Here is a 19,596-nt window from a genome sequence, read left to right as displayed (position 1 = left end):
ATGGGTCCTGCATCTGATAAGGTACCGAAAGAGTGGAACTGGTATTAGAGCAATCCACCATGATCCTTCACCCCATCACATACATAGAGAAGGAAATATGTAAAATATGAGTGTCATTGTGTTGCGGTGATTTTGGGTCAGGTTGTTTTAGACGTGTGTGTGGTAACACTGGAACCTACTGTAGAACTTGTCCGACTCCTAAAATTAACATTGATCACCCTAAACTCACTATTATGGTTTGATATAACTTTAATTGTTCTGTATTTTGTGTATGAAAATATTTGATATAATACATGAATTCACATTGGTTCAAGCAGTCTGTTACATTTCTGAGCATATGGGTAGTGGGCAGACTGGAATATTTCTGGAGGTTATAGGAACATGAATTCACAGGTAAATCTCTTTTATATTAATCTTCCTGTATGTAGATTATTATTATTATTATTATCCTTTATTTATATGGCGCCACAAGGGTTCCGCAGCGCCTGACAAAGTACAGAAACAAATGAGCACACAAGACAACAGCTATTAACAGTACAGACAATGCAGTGTAAGTACATGATTTATATACATTGCTGCATAACACCTAAATAAGCAGCAGGGTGTCAGTAATCAGTTTTAGGTGCCATTGTGAATGAAAGTAAAAGTAAGGCAAGAAGAAGCACGTGAGGAAAGAGGGCCCTGCTCGCGAGAGCTTACATTTTGAGGGGAGGGTCAGACAAACAGGGTGACACAGATGGGCTAGATAGTGAGGAAGGAGCATAGAGTAGTGGGTTAGGATGAGCGCTGGAAAGCATTGAGGAAGAAATGGGTCTTGATGGTCCATTTGAAGATTAAGAGCCAGGAAGCCAAGTGATGGAGGAATTTTGCAGGAGCAGTGGTGTCAGAGGGGTAAATCCAGGGTTTGGTGATGGCTAGGAGAATCCAGGCATTGCAGATGAAGTGCTCATGAACGGAGACCAGTTTATTATAGACAAAACTGGCTTTCCAGAGGGAACAGGAGAGAGGGACAGAGTTAAGAGGTGAGAGGAGAATGAGATTATTAGGGTTGATGCAGTGTGGAGGTGATACTGATCTAGAGAAGGGGAATAAGGAGTGTGGGGTTATGTGGCTGGCTTCTGAATGAGGAAGGGTGACAGCAGGTGGTGGGTCAGGTGGAGGTTTAGTGTGGTGTGGGGGGGGGAGAGGATAGGTAACTTGGAGAAAAGAGAGGGTGCAGGGTTTAGTGGTGGTGCAGCAGGACCATGGTGGAAGAGAAGTGAATAATACTGGAGTTGTGGGAGATGCAGTTGAGAGACTTATATGTGATGAAGAGAGACAGAGGAGGGGGAGAACGTAGAGGGGACTATGGATGGAGAAAAGAGGTGAAAACTGGTGGTAGAGGAGAAAATAATGTAGCGGCTGAGTGAGGGTGGAGTAGAATAAAAGAGACATCGTGTAGATGAGGCAGTTGGGGGTGAAAAAGTCAGTAGTAGTAATGAGTTTGAGATGAGGGAGCAGTACAGGTCAAAGGTCAAAATCAGATAAAAGAAAGAACAGTGCTGGAAGATGTAAAGGCACAACTACAATAGTAAATTATAACCAAAAAAGGAGTGTAGAGCTGTTAAAGTAGCAAGACTTGAGAATTAGTCTAAAGTATGAATATATATATATATATATATATATATATATATATATATATATAATAAAAAAAAAAGGTATAGGTGTGAAACAATGGTAGATACTGCAGTAAAGATAAATTGACAGTGGTATTGGAATGATTTAAACAATGTAGAGAAGAAACGCAAACATACAAGTATTAAATGTTCAGTAAGCAGGGTGTTGTCAAAAGGTGGGTCCAGGTTATAATGGAAGCTGGTTGCTGAGTAGCAGGGTTTCCAGAAGCTCAGAAGATCCTTTGCTTTTTTCCAAGTTATAGAGAGTTCTTTTAAAATATTGTCCTCCTGCTTAACTCCTGACTAACTCTTGAAGTTATGCTGTACATGTAGTCCCACTTAGAAAAAAACCCACTTTGAAATAAAACCTAGCAGCCTTGTACAAGCCTAAAGCCTTGTGACCTACTGATTATATAGTTAAGCATAACATGTGTAGTCACTGATGACACCCACCCTCATTACCCTCACCCACACCAGATACAAGTCATAAAATTCTAATACAAACAAGCAAGGCCAAAACAGCATCCCATGAAGCTAAGAGATAAGATCTGACTATATAATTAAATTTAAAGTTACTCTGGTGTTTACAGATATTAAATAAAGACAGTATACCCAGCAAATCAGAGAATTCCAAACAGCATTGGTTTTTCTATAATAGGTGCCTGGTGCAAATATATGATTACCTGCAATGAAAGAATGGAAAAATCCGTCAAATCATCATCCCTCACTGATCGCAGAGGATATAGCTAGTAAGAACTCCTGACTAACTCTTGAAGTTATGCTGTACATGTAGTCCCACTTAGAAAAAACCCACTTTGAAATAAAACCTAGCAGCCTAGATACAACCATAGTAAATGCACAGCCCTGCGCTTACCTGTTGTCTAGCCAAGATGCACGGGGATACAAGCAAATGCGCCTGAGAGGTCAGTATAGCTAATGGCTTGTGGCAGAGGTTTGCAGCCTATCTTTCTAGCAGATGTGGAACTACAGGTCCCAGCAGGTTGTGGAACTATAGCAAACTGTGTCTATCTTTTTATCTGAGTTACAAGATAGATGGTGCCAACCAGCCGGGCAGAAAGACATTGTCTGCATTCTGTGACTCTTACTAAGTCAGGTACATTTTCCTGGGGTGTAATAGCAAGAATGTGGTTATGGAGTTTAGCTCCAAGGGCAGCAGGCCCAGGGGAGAGGGGGAACATTAAACTTACCATAAAATGGTGTGAAATCTGAGTCCATTCCCAGCTGGAACCCATTAGCAATCTCCTGTTTTACACATTTTTATATCTCTTGCACTTTAGCGGGCATTTCCTTTTGGTCTCCAGACACCCCAGCCCCCAGCCTGGCATGAAAGGGACGTGTCTGATGCATCGCTGACAAATGGGTTTTACTATTGGTGGAGAAGAGGCTTAGGCCAGATTCAGAAGTGGATGTAGTGTGGATCTCTATCATAAGAAGCCAATGTTTTCAGTCTCTGCATGCGTTCCGATGGTTACCACCAGGGTACGCAGAGAGGAAATTTAAGTGGATGTTCCTGGGTGGTAACAGGGGTAACTAGCTAGTCTTTTCCGCAGTTTCTCTGTTGCTCTTTTCTGGTTATTTATAGCATCAGAGATGTGCGATGGGATCTAATGCAACTCCTCTGTAATCTCTACGTTGGGTCCAATTCCATAATGAGAGCAGACTTTGTTGTATAACAGATCAAACAAAATATCATAATCAAATGCTGTAGATTTACTAGAGGCTTCCTTTATGAAGCAAGAGTAAGACCTAGCCATAGCCATGTTTCCTAATTATAAAGCTCCCTTGGGTAGCTGGCATCCCCATCGATACGTAGAAGACTTTCAAACCATTTTATATTTCCTGATTATTGGAAACCTATTCTCTGTGTGGTGTAGGCAGGTTGCCTCCCTCCATGCCAGAGACTCTAATAGTTGTCCTGCCTAAACCGCTTTATGTGGACTCTGACCATCTCATCTCACTTTTAACTACTGACCTAAAAATCCTTGCTAATCATCATTCCAGCTATTAGGCTTAACACACTCATTGCACAAATAGTCCACCCTGGACAAACGAGCTTTATGCCTGGTAAGGTCATAATCTGCTACGTTTATTTACACACCTCCAGACTCCCCAATCTGCTGAAGAGGGGGCAGTAGTGGAGTCCCTGGATGCCGCCAAAGCCTTTGACTCTGTGGAGTGTTGGTATTTGTGGTAGGCTCTCTGTAGTCTTGGTTTCGGCCATAACTCTTTATGCTAGTATAACTCTTGTATACTTCCTCGATGGCTTGTGTCACAATGAATGGATTTACGTCCCTCGTTTACCCTGGCAAATGCGTAAGGGCTGTCCATTATCCCCAGTGCTTGGTATAAAATCTCTTGCATGTTTTATTCAAGCGCATACTGGAATACGTGGAGGCACAGCTGGCACAATCGCGCTCTACGCAAATGACTCTATTTTTGGTGGATGCCTGTGACTCTTCCTAATCTCCTGCTCAAAGTGGAGGCATTTGGACCTTATTCAGGCCTTCCAATTAACTGGAATAAATCTAATTTGTATTAGTTGTTAACACCATGAACCGGGAGCGGTATCTATATACTTCTAGGAAGGGCCTGGACAAATACCATAAATTGTGGTCCCCGTGGTATTCCTCTCCGTATGGTCGGTGGGGATGGGGAGTTTAGTTGTGTATGAAAGTCTCTGGGGATCCTCATGTGTCTCTGTTGATGAGCATGGTACTTTTGATTTGACTCCCAATTTTATTTTATATGTTTACTAATGGAATATTCAAAGTTCTGTAATACAGTGAAGTGGCAAAAGCCATGGGATAGATTCCTAGTATTGTGTAGGACCCCCTCTAGCCTGGCGAAGTGCAGCAACTCGTCCAGTAACTTTGTCTGGATAGCTTCCCACAGTACCCCAATATTGTAGGTGCAGGCTCTCCACATTCCATAATGTCCAATTGGGTTCATGTCGGGCGAATGTGGCGGCCACACCATTTGTCGGAACTTCTCAAACCAATTCTTGGGAGAACTTGGGATCGATGACAGGGTATAATACCCTGCTGGAATGTTCCATAGTTGTGGGGGTACATGAACGGCTGCAAATGGTCATCAAGCAATGCAACAAAGAGATTGTCGGTCTATGACGTGTTCAGACGGAGCAGCGGACCCAACCTATGCCACGTAAACACACCCCACACCATTATGAAACCACCACCAGCCTGAACATGGGCCCCGGTTGACAGCTGGGGTCCATGGCCGCCCGGATTCCACACCCGAATCCTATCATCAGCCCAAAACAACTTGAACTGTGACTCATCTGCCCATGCCACATGGTTCCAGTCCACCAGGGTCCAATTAGCAACGTCATGAGCCCAGGCCATGCGCTCTGTTCTGTGTCGTAGTGGTAACAGGGGCACTCTGGTGAGTCTTCTGCTCCCATATCCCATGGAAGATAAAGTACACTGCACTGATCTGATGGCTATGCGTCTGGTACCGTTTGCGTGGAATGTGGATGTGATTTAAGCCAGAGTCACTTGTCTGTTACCACAGACCATTCTGGCGAGATGCCGCTGCTCGCGATCATTAAGCACCCGTGGTCGGACACTGCTCTGTCCACGGTGGATGGTAATGCCTTCCCTGAGTTATTCCTGGTACACACGTGACACCGTAGATCGAGGAATGTTGAATGTCCCATCGGTCAGTCTTCCACTATCATGTCTCAAAGTCTGAGAAAATCATGTCTCTTTGCTATGAGCAGCCTAGCCGGTGTTCAAACTGACTCCCAAGATGTCAGATTACAACTGATGCAGGTCTGGGCATTTCCAAGCTGCCACCTACCATTACCTTTACATACTGCTATCCCTTGACTTTTGGCACTTCAGTGTATATTTGTTTTTGTCATGTTGTTATTCTTTTATGTCTTGTCTTTTTAACTCTTGTTTGCAATTGGCTTATGTACTTATTTGTCTTGTGTTATTTCATATGTAAACATAATAAATCTACCTGATTCTGTGTATTTGCCCAGGTAATGCTTATGGAAGTGCTTGCTTTTTACCACCTAATGACTGGAGATATCACTGCACCCTAAAGGTTGTGGTACCCTTCTGATGGCCTGTGATTATATGAGCTGCATTGTATTTTATTACTCAGGCGCGGCAGAGCAGCGCTCTGGCGATCATTCTAACAATGGAAGTTAAATATCCAAAATACAAAACAAAAATAACAAAAAAATTGGAAAACTAATGATGGAAAAGTACTTTACGAACTACAAAAACAAGACAAAATATATTTAACCTTTTTGTGGCTGGAGATCTGACCCATGAGGGTATAATGGCTGGTGAAGCACTGGCGGGGTTAATCCTTGTGCTGTGGCACCATCTTTAAATTAGCAATTCAGGCGCTGATGTGCCAATTTTAAATGTTTTACTGGCACAGGGGGGGTTAATTTTTTTAATGTCTCTATCTCCAGGCCTCCTTGTCTTTCACCCAGGACCCCCTGGGCCTCACCATCCCCAGGACCCCCTGCATCTTTCCATCCTCAGGCCCACCTGTGGCTCTCTGCCCCATTCCCCCGGCCCCAGTGTGCGTCCCTCTGCCCCATTCCCCCGGCCCCAGTGTGCGTCCCTCTGCCCCATTCCCCCGGCCCCAGTGTGCGTCCCTCTGCCCCATTCCCCCGGCCCCAGTGTGCGTCCCTCTGCCCCATTCCCCCGGCCCCAGTGTGCGTCCCTCTGCCCCATTCCCCTGGCCCCAGTGTGCGCCTCTCTGCCCCATTCCCCTGGCCCCAGTGTGCGGCTCTCTGCCCCATTCCCCTGGCCCCAGTGTGTGCCCCTCTGCCCCATTCCCCTGGCCCCAGTGTGTGTCCCTCTGCCCCATTCCCCTGGCCCCAGTGTGCGGCTCTCTGCTGCCCCATTCCCCCGGCCCCAGTGTGCGTCCCTCTGCCCCATTCCCCCGGCCCCAGTGTGCGTCAACGTCATTCCCCAGCCCTGTGCAGTCAGCTCCAACCCCCCCAGACCCTCTTTCTCACATCACTGACCCCTCGCCTCTCAGCACAGACCCCCCTCTCACCTCAGACCCCACCCTCACAGCACAAACCCCATCTTTCCAGACATCACTTACACCTTCCACACTGCTTAGACTGCTGTCGCCATAGCACTGGGCCTGCAGCATCTTACTCCGTCCTTAGACTGACTTTGGCCCCGCCCTCAGCTCCGCCTAGTGCCTGATGTCGGGAAGGTCCTTCCAGCGCAGGTGATATAATTGCTAGTGTCCTCTCGCTGCCCGTACAGATTTGTTCTTCAAAAAGGCGGGCCAGCGGCGGATCGGCGAAATAGGTTAATGGGTGGTCTTGTGCACCCCCGGACCGCCCCCCAGTTTTGCCTATGATGGGGGGGTTAGGTTTAGAGACTTAAGATGCATAAACGCGTAATGATTTTTTTAACGATTTGTCCATGTTCAATCTTTAAAAAAATCGTTCAGTTTCTGAGTTATAACGATGAACGAGAATTGTTCAAGCGCGCTCCCATTTGTAGCTATCGTCCATTTCAGACTGTCCAACATAACGATTTTCATTAAGGGAAGGAACATTTTCGTAAATCGTTCAGAATAACGTTGGTACAAAATCGTTACGTGTGTATGCACCTTTAGGGTTAGGCATAAATAGAAGATGAAGAACCCGCTCCTAAGAAAAAAACAACCACTTTTTAAACGATAGTTTTACCAGAATTCCCAGGGACCAGCTATCTGATCACATGAGTGACGCTTGGAATATGCCCAGTAAAAGGTTTCAAATTCCAAAACGTTTAAGTTCCTTTTACCCTCTTCCAGCTACTGATTGTACTAAATGGGAAGTTCTCCCAGCAGTGGATTCTCATGTAACACATCTGGTTAATAATGCCACCTTACCCATCCATACCGCAACCTCCTTGAAGGCGACTATAGATAGACGTATAGAAGCTTGTCACAAATCCATTTACTCTTACAGGAGCTATTACTCGTCCTGCTAGGGCTACGGCCCGGTTGGCAAAAGCCATTGAGAGTTGGGCAGAGGACCATGAAGAGACATTTTCCCCTGATGCTTCAAGGGAACAACTATCCTACATATCTCACATTAGGGATGCAGCCTCCTACTTGGGTGAAGCAGCTATGGATACTGCTCTCCTGGCCTCCAGGATATCTGCCACTTCGGTAGTGGCCCGCCGTATTGTTTGGCTCCGGTCCTGTAAGGCAGAGTCAGACTTAGAGGGCTCTGGAGTGTCTGCTTTTTCTACTTCAGGGTCCATAGGGTATCCACAGGATACCTTGGGGTATAGGTGTGACGTCAGTCGCAGGGCACCAAAGAGTTAAGCTTTCAGCCTCCCAGGATGCACTAGGTCCCCCTCCTATACCCCGCCCCCGAGCCAAGGCACCTCAGTTTAGTTTGGTGCCCGGCCGGAGTCGGGTGCACCTGTTGGAGTGGGGGCTAGAAGAGCCCCTGAAGCTTTTTCTTCATGCAGCTGTGGCTGCACATCTGGATGAACAGCATGGACAGTCAGTCCTGATGTCCATGCTGTCTTCCCTACACCCCGCCGGTACCAGAACGCCGGTACTGATCCGGGGATGCTGGTGGGCATCTGGGGTCACAGCTAGCGGTGACCCCAGATGTTCCGGACCATGGCCGGATTCAAGGGGGACAGAGGTAAGCAGCGGGGTCCCGCGGTGGGTCCCCGCTGATCACATGGTCCTAAGTCCCCAGGCAGGGGGCTCCCTGGGGACTGGCTGCAGCGTGGAGCCAGGCGACCAACCTGCGCTTCCACTACCCCCTGGGACAGCGGACCGCAGCAGAGCGGTAGCGCTGCGGCGTCCCAGGGGTTAAATGCATGCCAGGGGAGCGCGCCTTCCCTGTCTCACAGCCGGCGCCTCCCCCGCTGCACACAGCCCTCTCTGCACTGTGCTGACTGGCCCTGTGTCAGCGCTCCTCCCCCAGGCCAGCCTTCTCTCTGCTCCTCGGCGGCCATCTTTTCAGAAGCATGGTGAACGCTGCTGGAAGCCTGCATTGGAAGCATCGTGGTCTGGGTCCCCCCGCATACCTCTCCTCCGCTGTGGTCAGGTCTGTGTATGCAGCGCTGTGTCCTACCAGGCCCTGTGTCTGTGTAGTTGAGTGATCAGCGCTGTTAGTGCAGGAATTGATTTTCTTTGCATTGTATGTGACTGTGCTAGCGCTGCCGTCTGTAACTTTTCTTCACAAGACTGTCAGCTTTATTACTGTCCCTGTTCTTTCTGCTAAGCCCTTGCGGTGCGGTGCTGCAGGGTGGTCTCTCGCCTATTTAATATATAATTGGTGAGAGGTGTCACATACGTGGTGCCATCATGTCTGAAAGTGATTTTCCCCTCCGGCTACAGTGTACCACGTGTAAAGTACCGTTAGCGGAGGGGGAGGGTAGCGCGGAGGGCCTTTGCCGGCAGTGTTTGTCCATGGCGCGGCCTCTTACGGTTACAGCACCGGTACAGGAGCCGCCCTGGGCTTGTTTCGCTCAGGCGCTAACAGCTTTAGTGGGCCAGTTAGCTCCGCAGCCCGCGTTTACTCCGATGGGTTTGTCCCAGCAGTCTGTGGTGTCGTCACCCATGCAGGGTTTCCCACGACAATTGGTGGTACCCTACAGTCTCCCTATTTCCCCGCTCCCGGTTTCTCAGGAGCCAGCGTGGGTTAACTCCCTGACGAGTTCTGTACAGCACTTGTCGGATGTGTTGCAAGGGGAGTCTGTGATGCGGCCTCATAAACGGCCGGTGGCGTCTCTGTCCGCTCCTTATGAGGATGACGAAGGGACGTCTGATGATGGGGAGATTCTGGATCCTTACGATCAGGAACCTCTCCATACAAAGGACGCTTATGCTAAGTCCAAAGTATATATTCCTGGACTTATTCGGGCGGTCCGCACAGCCTTGGTGATTGAGGACGAAGTTCCCCCAGCGGCTAAGTCTAAGTATGCCTTTTTTTAAAGACGTGAAGGGCGATGCCACAGTCTTTCCTCTTTCGGGTCAGTTGGTGGACCATTTAGAGGAGGCGTGGAAACAGCCTGGCAAAAGATACCAGCCGCAGAGACGCCTGGCGGTGGCTTATCCGTTCGTGGATAATTATTTTGCTAAGTGGGAATCCCCTCCACAGGTGGATTCTCACGTGACCCGTCTTGTCCGTAGTGCCACATTGCCGATGCCATCCATGTCCTCCCTTAAGGATGCTACGGACCGCAAGGTGGAAATCTGCCTGAAGTCCGCTTATTCCCTTGCGAGGGGGGGCAGCACGGCCGGCTATGGCCATTTGCTGGGTGGCCAGAGCGATGGAGCGCTGGGCGGATTCATTAGAGGCTTCTTTTGATTCCGATTGTCCGGCCGAACAGGCGGAGTTGATTGGCAATCTCCGTGATTCGGCCACCTACATCAACGAGGCGGCTCTAGACATTAGAACTCTGGTGTCTAGAATTTCTTCAGCAGCGGTAGCTGCTCGTCGCACCTTGTGGCTGCGATCCTGGAAGGCGGACGCAGATTCCAAGAAGGGTCTGGAAGCGTTGCCGTTTACCGGAGAAGTTCTCTTCGGTCCGGATCTGGATAAGATTGTGGCCACGCTGGCGGCAGCCAAATCGGCTTGTCTCCCATCGGTCGCTGCTCCTTCTGGTTCTGGACCATCGTCCTTTCGGTCATCTAGGGCCCAGGGCAGGCCCAAACCACAGTCGTTTCCTCGTCAGGCTGGCCCTAGGAAATCGGTCAAGCCCCGGAAGCAGGCATGGAGTACCACACGTCCGGCCCCCAAGCCAGATGACAAGCCTGCGGCCTGACGGTCCGGGCCTCCCTTTGGGGGATCCCAGGGTGGGAGGCCGCCTGCTGCTTTTCGCCCAGTGTTGGTCGGTCACTACGACAGACACTTGGGTTCTGGAGGTGGTCTCCCACGGGTACGCCCTCTCCTTCCGGCACAGACCCCCGGCTCGATTCTTCACCATGGGTCTACCATCAGACCGGAACAAGGCTACGGAGCTGCAGAAGGTATTGCACACTATGCTCCAGGCTGGAGTTATAGTGCCTGTTCCATTCTCCCAGAGGGGCCGGGGTTTCTATTCAAATCTTTTTTTGGTACAGAAACCCAATGGGTCGTATCGTCCGATTCTCAACCTCAAAGCACTCAACAAGTCTTTGCGGGTACCGAAGTTTCGGATGGAGACCCTATGGTCCATCATTCTGGCGCTGGAACCTGGGGACTACATGGTGTCATTGGACATACAGGACGCTTACCTGCATGTCCCTATTCTTTTGCGCCATCAACAGTTCCTCAGGTTTGCAATCCGCAGCGACCACTTCCAGTTTCGGGCGTTACCTTTTGGCCTGGCGACAGCACCACGTGTTTTCACCAAGGTGATGGCGGTCATGGCGGCTTCTCTGCGGCTGCAGGGAGTCCGCATGTTGCCGTACTTGGACGACCTGTTATTGGTGGCGGGATCTTCAGAGCTCCTGTTACGCCACTTGGACCTGACCATTGCCCTGCTGCAACGGCACGGCTGGCTAATCAACTGGCAGAAGTCCACTCTAATCTCGTCTCGGAGGATTCTGCATCTTGGAGCCTTATTGGACTCGGGACAGCAAAAGATCTTCGTGACGGAGGAAAAGATCTCTGCTTTACAGTCAAGGGTGCGCAGTTGTCTGCACAGCCGCAGGGTGTCTCTACACTCGGCGATGAGGTTACTGGGCTCCATGGTGTCGGTGTTCGACATGGTGGAATATGCCCAGTTTCACTCCAGACCTCTGCAGCACCTGATCCTGTCAAAGTGGAACGGGCTGCCGCAGTCTCTGAAGTCCCAGACGATTGTGTTCTCCCCGGAGGTTCACCTGTCCCTTGCTTGGTGGTTACAGACGACCCACCTCAGCGAGGGACGTCCGTTCTGGGTTCCAAATTGGGTCCTGTTGACAACGGACGCCAGTCTTCGGGGTTGGGGAGCAGTTTCGGGTCCACATCTGTTCCAGGGCAGGTGGACGCCGACAGAAGCGGAGCTTCCAATCAATATCTTGGAACTCCGTGCGGTCTTCAATGCTCTCCAGCAGGCACATTGGTTTCCCCAGGGTCACCCGGTACAGGTCCAGTCAGACAACGCTACCACCGTGGCCTACATAAACAGGCAAGGAGGAACCCAAAGCCGGGCGGCTCTCGTAGAGGTGTCTCGGATCCTGGTTTGGGCGGAGCGCAATCTTCCGGCCATATCAGCGGTCTTCATCCCGGGAGTGCTCAATTGGGAGGCGGACTTTCTAAGTCGCCAGGACGTTCATCCGGGGGAATGGTCCCTGCACCCGGACGTTTTTCAACTACTGGTGGACAGATGGGGTCTTCCAGAGATCGACTTCATGGCGTCCCGGCACAACAACAAGTTGCCGGTGTACGGGTCTCGCACAAGAGACAAAGGGGCGTCTCTGGTGGATGCTCTGTCCGTCCGGTGGACGTTCCGGTTCGCATACCTGTTCCCTCCGGTCTCCCTTCTTCCACGGGTAATCCGGAAATTCAAACAGGAAGGAGGGACGCTCTTGTTGATAGCTCCCGCGTGGCCCAGACGGCACTGGTTCTCAGACCTTCAGGGTCTGTCCGTGGACAGTCCTCTGCGGTTGCCGCTACGACCGGACCTCCTGTCTCAGGGTCCTTGTCGTCACCCGGACCTGACTCGGCTGTCTTTGACGGCGAGGCTGTTGAGATTGGCCATGCTGAGGTCCCGGGGGTTTTCCAGCTCTGTGGTGCGTACCATGTTGCGAGCTCGGAAACCGTCTTCCGCGAGGATATACCATCGCGTGTGGCATACGTTCTTCCAGTGGTGTCGACCGAGAGGTTATGCACCGCGGGAGTTTCGTCTGTCTCGGATTCTCGCCTTCCTGCAAGCGGGACTAGATCATGGGCTTCGCCTTGCTTCTTTGAAGGTACAGGTTTCGGCCCTGTCTTTCTGGTTTCACAGTAGGATTGCTACAATCCCGGATGTGCGCACCTTTATGCAAGGTGTTCCCCGCATTCAGCCGCCCTTTGTTCCACCTGTGGCGCCTTGGGATTTGGCTGTGGTCCTGAGGGCTCTCCAAGGACCGCCGTTTGAACCACTGGGATCAGTGGATCTTAAATGGCTAACAGCTAAGACTGTTTTCCTTCTGGCTATTGCTTCGGCCAGACGTGTTTCTGAGTTAGGGGCTCTTTCTTGTAGACCCCCTTTCTTGGTTTTTCATGGGAACAGGGCAGTACTCCGCACTCGGCCCGAGTTTCTTCCCAATGTTGTTTCCCAGTTTCATGTTAACGAGGAAATTGTTGTTCCGGCCTTTAACTCACCGGGTCTTTCCGTGGGTGAGGCCTCTTTGGATGTTGTGCGGGCCTTAAGGACTTATGTTGACCGCACTTCTTCATTTAGGAAGTCGGACGATTTGTTTGTCCTCTATGGCTTCCGTAAAAAGGGTTGGCCTGCTTCAAAGCAAACTTTGGCAGCCTGGATCCGTATGGCTATTTCTGAAGCTTATCTTCATGAAGGCCTACCGGTTTCTCCTTCTCTGAAGGCTCATTCCACTAGGTCTGTGGGTCCTTCGTGGGCAGCTCGACGTGGTGCCTCTGCAGTCCAGATCTGCAAGGCTGCTACGTGGTCCTCTGTCCATACCTTCGTGAGGTATTACAGGTTTGACACCTTCGCCTCTCAGGATGCTTCCTTCGGGCGGCGGATTCTCCTTTCTGCACAGGAGCGTCCCCACCCTTAAGGGATACTGCTTTGGGACATCCCCAAGGTATCCTGTGGATACCCTATGGACCCTGAAGTAGAAAATATGAGATATGGTAAGAACTTACCCTTGTTATCTCTATTTCTACGAAGTCCATAGGGTTCCACAGGACTCCCGCCCTGTCGCACCTGTGCTGCAGATGGGCTTTGCTCTGGTCACCGGTTTTCCATCTCCCTCTGGTGAGAATGTGATTCTTGTATGTGTCCAGATCTTTGTTCTCTCTCTTCCTTCTCCTCCTCCGGCCTATGGCTTGGTAACTAACTGAGGTGCCTTGGCTCGGGGGCGGGGTATAGGAGGGGAACCTAGTGCATCCTGGGAGGCTGAAAGCTTAACTCTTTGGTGCCCTGCGACTGACGTCACACCTATACCCCAAGGTATCCTGTGGAACCCTATGGACTTCGTAGAAATAGAGATAACAAGGGTAAGTTCTTACCATATCTCATATTATTCTGGAGATATCCTATTTGGTCCAGAATTAGATAAAATTGTGACTACTTTGGCAGCTTCCAAGACAGCGTTCCTGCCCTCTGCATATAATACAAAACCTAGGACGTCATCCTTTTGCCCTGAAGGAAAAGCTAAGGGTCAGTCCTTTTCCGTGGCAGCAGTCGTCATTAGCATTTTTTTATTTTGCATTGTATAAGTCTTTCAGACCACCATTTTCATCCATTCTCCCCACTTGTAGCTCTTGGTTTTTTGTTTTTTTCCCAAACACTCTTTATTAGGTTTTAACATAGAGACTATGACCAGTAGTTATCAATGCCACAAGCAAGACCTATATATTCATTAGGGTCTAGGTTAGGTTAGGGTTAATACAATAGAGAGACGATATGCATTGCTGGAGGGATCCAGAGACTCTAGGATACATACATTAGAGTGAAAATAATAAACAGTATTACTAGCAATGATATTGAGAACAAGAGAAAAACTAATAACAGTAGTAATAAAAGGATGGTTACAATGAAAACCATAAGAACAAGAGTTGGAAACACGAGAGGATGGAAAGGGGATACGGGACAAGGTTACTCATCGATTAAGAACTACTCAGAAGAGCGGATGAGGGGGAAGTGCGATCTTAAATAAAAAAATAAAATAAATGTTTGGGGTACATACGAAGTTTCAAACTTCAATTCAATTTATTGTCTCAAACATTTTTGGACATGCGACTGGGTGTCATTATCCAGGTGGTCAATATAAATCTTCTGGTGTTTGTTTTTATGAAAATAAATGCTGCCAGGTGTGCCAATAACCCCCCCCCCCCCAGGAGACCCTCTGGCCTGCCTGGACATAGCTGACGTGTTATCTGGGTGTAGGAAGCTGTGTGTTGTGTGAATTTTCTCTGCTGATGGAGACACCAGCAAATGTCCGTTTACACAAATCTATAAGTGGTTTCTGACCATCCGAAATGTTATGAGCTCCTGTCGGCAGCGTTTGTGTGAGTGCAGACAGAGCTCCCCTCCCCCTTATTTACTACTCTGCCCCCTGAGTCTGTCAGTCTGTGTCACCGCTTTATAGACTAATGATGTTTGTCATATACTGAGGACAGCAGACATTTGTGGAGTATATGGGGTCTGCCGGTACAAAGCCCCCTTGTGTCCTGTGGGCAGTTACTTTCATTGTTTTTCTTGCCTTGACAGATTCGCGTAGACAGCGCTGCAGATGCCGTGTTGTACGACAGTGCTGTGGTGGTGCCAGGAAAACCCATATTGAGGGACATGGTGTTCAGCCCAGACTGGCAGTCTGTATACATCCTGAGCGAGAAGCAGGTGAGATGAGCAAATCTGCAAAGTGCAAGAAATGTGGATTTAAAATATATTCGATAAAAACAACACATAACATATAAACTGGTAAATTATTAATATAGCAACCATGTCCTCCTGCCACATATACTGCTCGTCCTCTGTGCCCCTCACGCATCCATCTAAACAACCACGGCTTAGTTGAAGTCGCAAACCATCTTACATTTGTTGTGTGCTTACGATATGTTGCTGCTGGCAATGTCGGTGTTATGTGCTTACGATATGTTGCTGCTGGCGATGTCGGTGTTGTGTGCTTACGATATGTTGCTGCTGGCGATGTCGGTGTTGTGTGCTTACGATATGTTGCTGCTGGCGATGTCGGTGTTGTGTGCTTACGATATGTTGCTGCTGGCGATGTCGGTGTTGTGTGCTTACGATATGTTGCTGCTGGCGATGTCGCTGATCCTATCACACTGACAATACATTAGAAAGTGGATGTTTGTTTTTGGAAAGAGATGTTGCACCTCACTGCTCTGGGAGTGCAGGTACAATATTGAATATTTCTCCTGTTAAATAAAATGGGCCCTATGTGTAGCTGTAACAAGCTGGAAACATTATCACAATTTTATTTTTTTTTCCTCCTTTTGTTTTATTTTTTTTATTTAAATGACACCTGTGTGGTTCTATGTAAGTGTGACGGGACGACCTTGACCTAGCCACTCCCGATCACAGGTTGGCGTTTGTCCCCACTTTGTCTTGGGGTATCAAGGATTCCCGCTTACCGTCAGTGTCTGCCTGTCACTGACTCTGCCCACTGCGCCGTGGGCGTGTAACGATGCTGCCACCACCAAGCTTCTTCCGTTGGCGCTTGGAACCGCATCTGCGTCAACTAGCTGCGGCCACGCCCCCTGATTGGTGTCGGTTATTTCCTCGTGATCACTCGCAATGGACCATGCTCTGCACGGTAGCTGGCAGAGGGCTGGAGGTTTTGGAGATGCTTGGCTCAATCCAGAACAGCAGGAGAACGGAATAGCGTTTTGCGCAATTCTGTTGGTCTCAGGATGCAGATGCAGTCGTAAGGCAAAGATGTTTATTGCTCACGGACTTGAAAAAGACTCTTCCCTTTATCTTCAAGGGGTTACAGCATACATAGATGATACAGCAGTCTTGATCTTCCAGAGATACACAAAGATGTACATTTTTATCAGGCACGCAGCCTTCTTATGTCACTCCAATACAGATTACCCCAGGGGATAAGTCCGGCCTGTGTTCCTTCTAGCCAATCATGCTAGCTCACAAAATATAAATTAACACCTCTTACATTTTAAAGATACTAACATCATTTCCTCGTCACCACCCAAAAAAGTTGATTTGCTTAAAGCACATACTGAGTTAGCATATACTGTTTCTGAAAAGGTAAATATAATGTAAATTTTCAGTGGCATTCGTCGTCCTTTCACATGTCTATGACTAAACCAGTATTGGCTTTCCCAGTCTTAACACCTTCTAAGTTCTTCCACACAATAGAAGCTTCTTACACACAGACACATTGCTTTCCCCAAGCTTGCTGGGTATTGTACATAGACACACAGGAGACCTCTGCATTACATTTCAATGAAAGTGCTGTAAACAAAGGTTTGGTCACTACATCAGGATAAATAACAGATCACTAGGAGGTGAGAAGGTCTCAAAACCATTTGATTCTAAATGTTAGTCTTCTAAAACAAAATAACTTATACATTCCTTATAAGTGCATAGGCTATATATTTAAAAGTACATTTCCACAACTGCACACAGCACATTGAATATAACATGTTCAAACACATTACACTGCGCCTAAAGGTTCTTTTAAAAATGGTGCTGTGGCATGAGAGCTAATCCCTTCAGTGCCGTGGCAGCAATTTTAATTACGTATGGTCGGGCTCCAGCCACAGTAAGGATAACTGTAACACTTTTAAAGCATATCTGTTACATACACATAGTGAATTCTGAAAGAGGTCTACTTCCACTATGTGCTAGTAACAGGCATTGATATCGCTGATCTTTATGTATTGCATTGAATTCCTGCATTCAAATACTGTCTCCACCAACAAAATGGCTCTTTCCACTTTGTATGTAACCGGTACACTTATAGTAGATATGGTAAAACTGATAATTGTCTGATTATATTGCAGATCAGCCGCGTTCCTGTGGAGAGTTGCCAGCGGTATAACTCCTGTAGCATGTGTCTGGGGTCCGGAGACCCTCATTGTGGCTGGTGTGTACTTAACAGCAGGTGAGTTGGCAACTGGTCTCTCTTGTTATTATCCAGGTCATGTCTACATTATCCTAATTAGCATGTCTAATGTTCACTCCATACTCTTTGAATTGGTCTGTTACATGTGTCCTTGTCGTGAATGAATAATAAGAGTACAGGTTGAGTCTCCCATATCCAAAATGCTTGGGACCAGGGGTATTTTGGATATCGGAATATTCCGTATTTTGGAATAATTGCATATTATAATGAAATGTCTTGGAAATGGGACCCCAATATACACACAGAATGCATTTATGTGTTATATACACCTTATACATACAGCCTGCAGGTCATTTTAGACAATATTTTTTATAATTTTGTGCATCAAAAAAAGTTTGTTTACATACATGAAATTCATTTGTTTCATACACACCTTATACACACAGCCTGAAGGTTATTTTATACAATCTTTTTAATAATTTGTGCCTTAGACAAAGTTTATGTACATTAAACAATCAAAAATCAAAGGTTTCATTATCTCAGTCATGCCAAAAATATTCCGTATTTCGGAATATTTGGATATGGGAGACTCAACCTGTATTATGTATTTCATGCATTCAGTGAAATTGTACCGTAATGGTCAAAGCTGTCTTAGCTATGCCTGTGGTACAGAAAAAGATGCAACACTATAGGGTGTTTCTGCTGCCTGTCCTTCACATGGCTCTACCAGGAACCCAAAGGGACGAGAATATCTAGCAGAAGTGCTATACTGGTTGCTGATGGGAGGTGTTGGGAGAATCAACATAATGAAATATTGCTTCCCTTCCTTTTCATCTATCTGGGGGATGCCATTACTTCTGGGTTATGCGTAGTGAGGTGTGGAGTCCACCTGGGGGATGCCATTACTTCTGGGTTATGCGTAGAGAGGCCTGGAGTCCATCTGGGGGATGCCATTACTTCTGGGTTATGCGTAGTGAGGTGTGGAGTCCATCTGGGGGATGCCATTACTTCTGGGTTATGCGTAGTGAGGGTGCAGTCCATCTGGGAGATGCCATTACTTCTGGGTTATGCGTAGTGAGGGTGCAGTCCATCTGGGAGATGCCATTACTTCTGGGTTATGCGTAGTGAGGGTGCAGTCCATCTGGGAGATGCCATTACTTCTGGGTTATGCGTAGAGAGGCCTGGAGTCAATCTGGGGGATGCCATTACTTGTGGATTATGCGTAGTGAGGTGTGGAGTCCATCTGGGGGATGTCATTACTTGTTAATTATGCGTAGTGAGGTGTGCAGTCCATCTGGGAGATGCCATTACTTCTGGGTTATGCGTAGAGAGGCCTGGAGTCCATCTGGGGGATGCCATTACTTGTGGATTATGCGTAGTGAGGTGTGGAGTCCATCTGGGGGATGCCATTACTTGTGGATTATGCGTAGTGAGGTGTGGAGTTGGACACTAATTGAATCTGGCTCTCACCCCCTATATAACCCCTCCCCTTCCACCAATAAGCTCAGTCTTGTTTTTAGTACCTTGGAGTAAGGCACTAGCTAGGTCCTAGCTTTTAGCTAGGTTTAATATCTTTATTTTGATGTTTGGTTGCTTAGTTCCTGGCAGCAGGTGATGAGCACTAGCAGAGTGGGGAGTTAGATAAAATAGAGGATGCTGTGTGGTTTGGGTGGTTAGTTCCTGGCACCAGGTGACGAGCACTAGCAGAGTGGGAGTTAGATAGAATAGAGGACGCTGTGTGGTTTGGGTGGTTAGTTCCTGGCACCAGGTGACGAGCACTATCAGAGGGGGAGTTAGATAGAATAGAGGATGCTGTGTGGTTTGGGTGGTTAGTTCCTGGCACCAGGTGACGAGCACTAGCAGAGTGGGAGTTAGATGGAATAGAGGACGCTGTGTGGTTTGGGTGGTTAGTTCCTGGCACCAGGTGACGAGCACTAGCAGAGTGGGAGTTAGATAGAATAGAGGACGCTGTGTGGTTTGGGTGGTTAGTTCCTGGCACCAGGTGGCGAGCACTAGCAGAGTGGGGAGTTAGATAGAATAGAGGATGCCGTGTGGTTTGGGTGGTTAGTTCCTGGCACCAGGTGATGAGCACTAGCAGAGGGGGAGTTAGATAGAATAGAGGATGCTGTGTGGTTTGGGTGGTTAGTTCCTGACACCAGGTGACGAGCACTAGCAGAGTGGGAGTTGGATAGAATAGAGGATGCTGTGTGGT

General features: G+C 48.2%; 1 protein-coding gene across 1 annotated transcript in view; it reads left to right on the top strand.

Moving 5' to 3' along the window:
• The window catches only part of PLXNA3 (plexin A3), a 216,168-nt gene that overhangs the window by 58,269 nt on the left and 138,303 nt on the right, over positions 1 to 19,596 (top strand). Inside the window, exons 4-5 of the mRNA XM_088459658.1 lie at positions 15,047 to 15,175; positions 17,323 to 17,423. Coding sequence (XP_088315784.1) covers positions 15,047 to 15,175; positions 17,323 to 17,423 — 230 coding nt within the window. The remainder of the gene's footprint in view (positions 1 to 15,046; positions 15,176 to 17,322; positions 17,424 to 19,596) is intronic.

This window comes from Taudactylus pleione, unplaced genomic scaffold (assembly GCF_031769625.1).
Source record: "Taudactylus pleione unplaced genomic scaffold, aTauple2 ptg000925l, whole genome shotgun sequence".
NCBI lineage: Eukaryota > Metazoa > Chordata > Amphibia > Anura > Myobatrachidae > Taudactylus > Taudactylus pleione.
The sequence above is the reverse complement of the archived record's forward strand: the minus strand, read 5'-3'. Positions and strand labels throughout refer to the sequence as shown.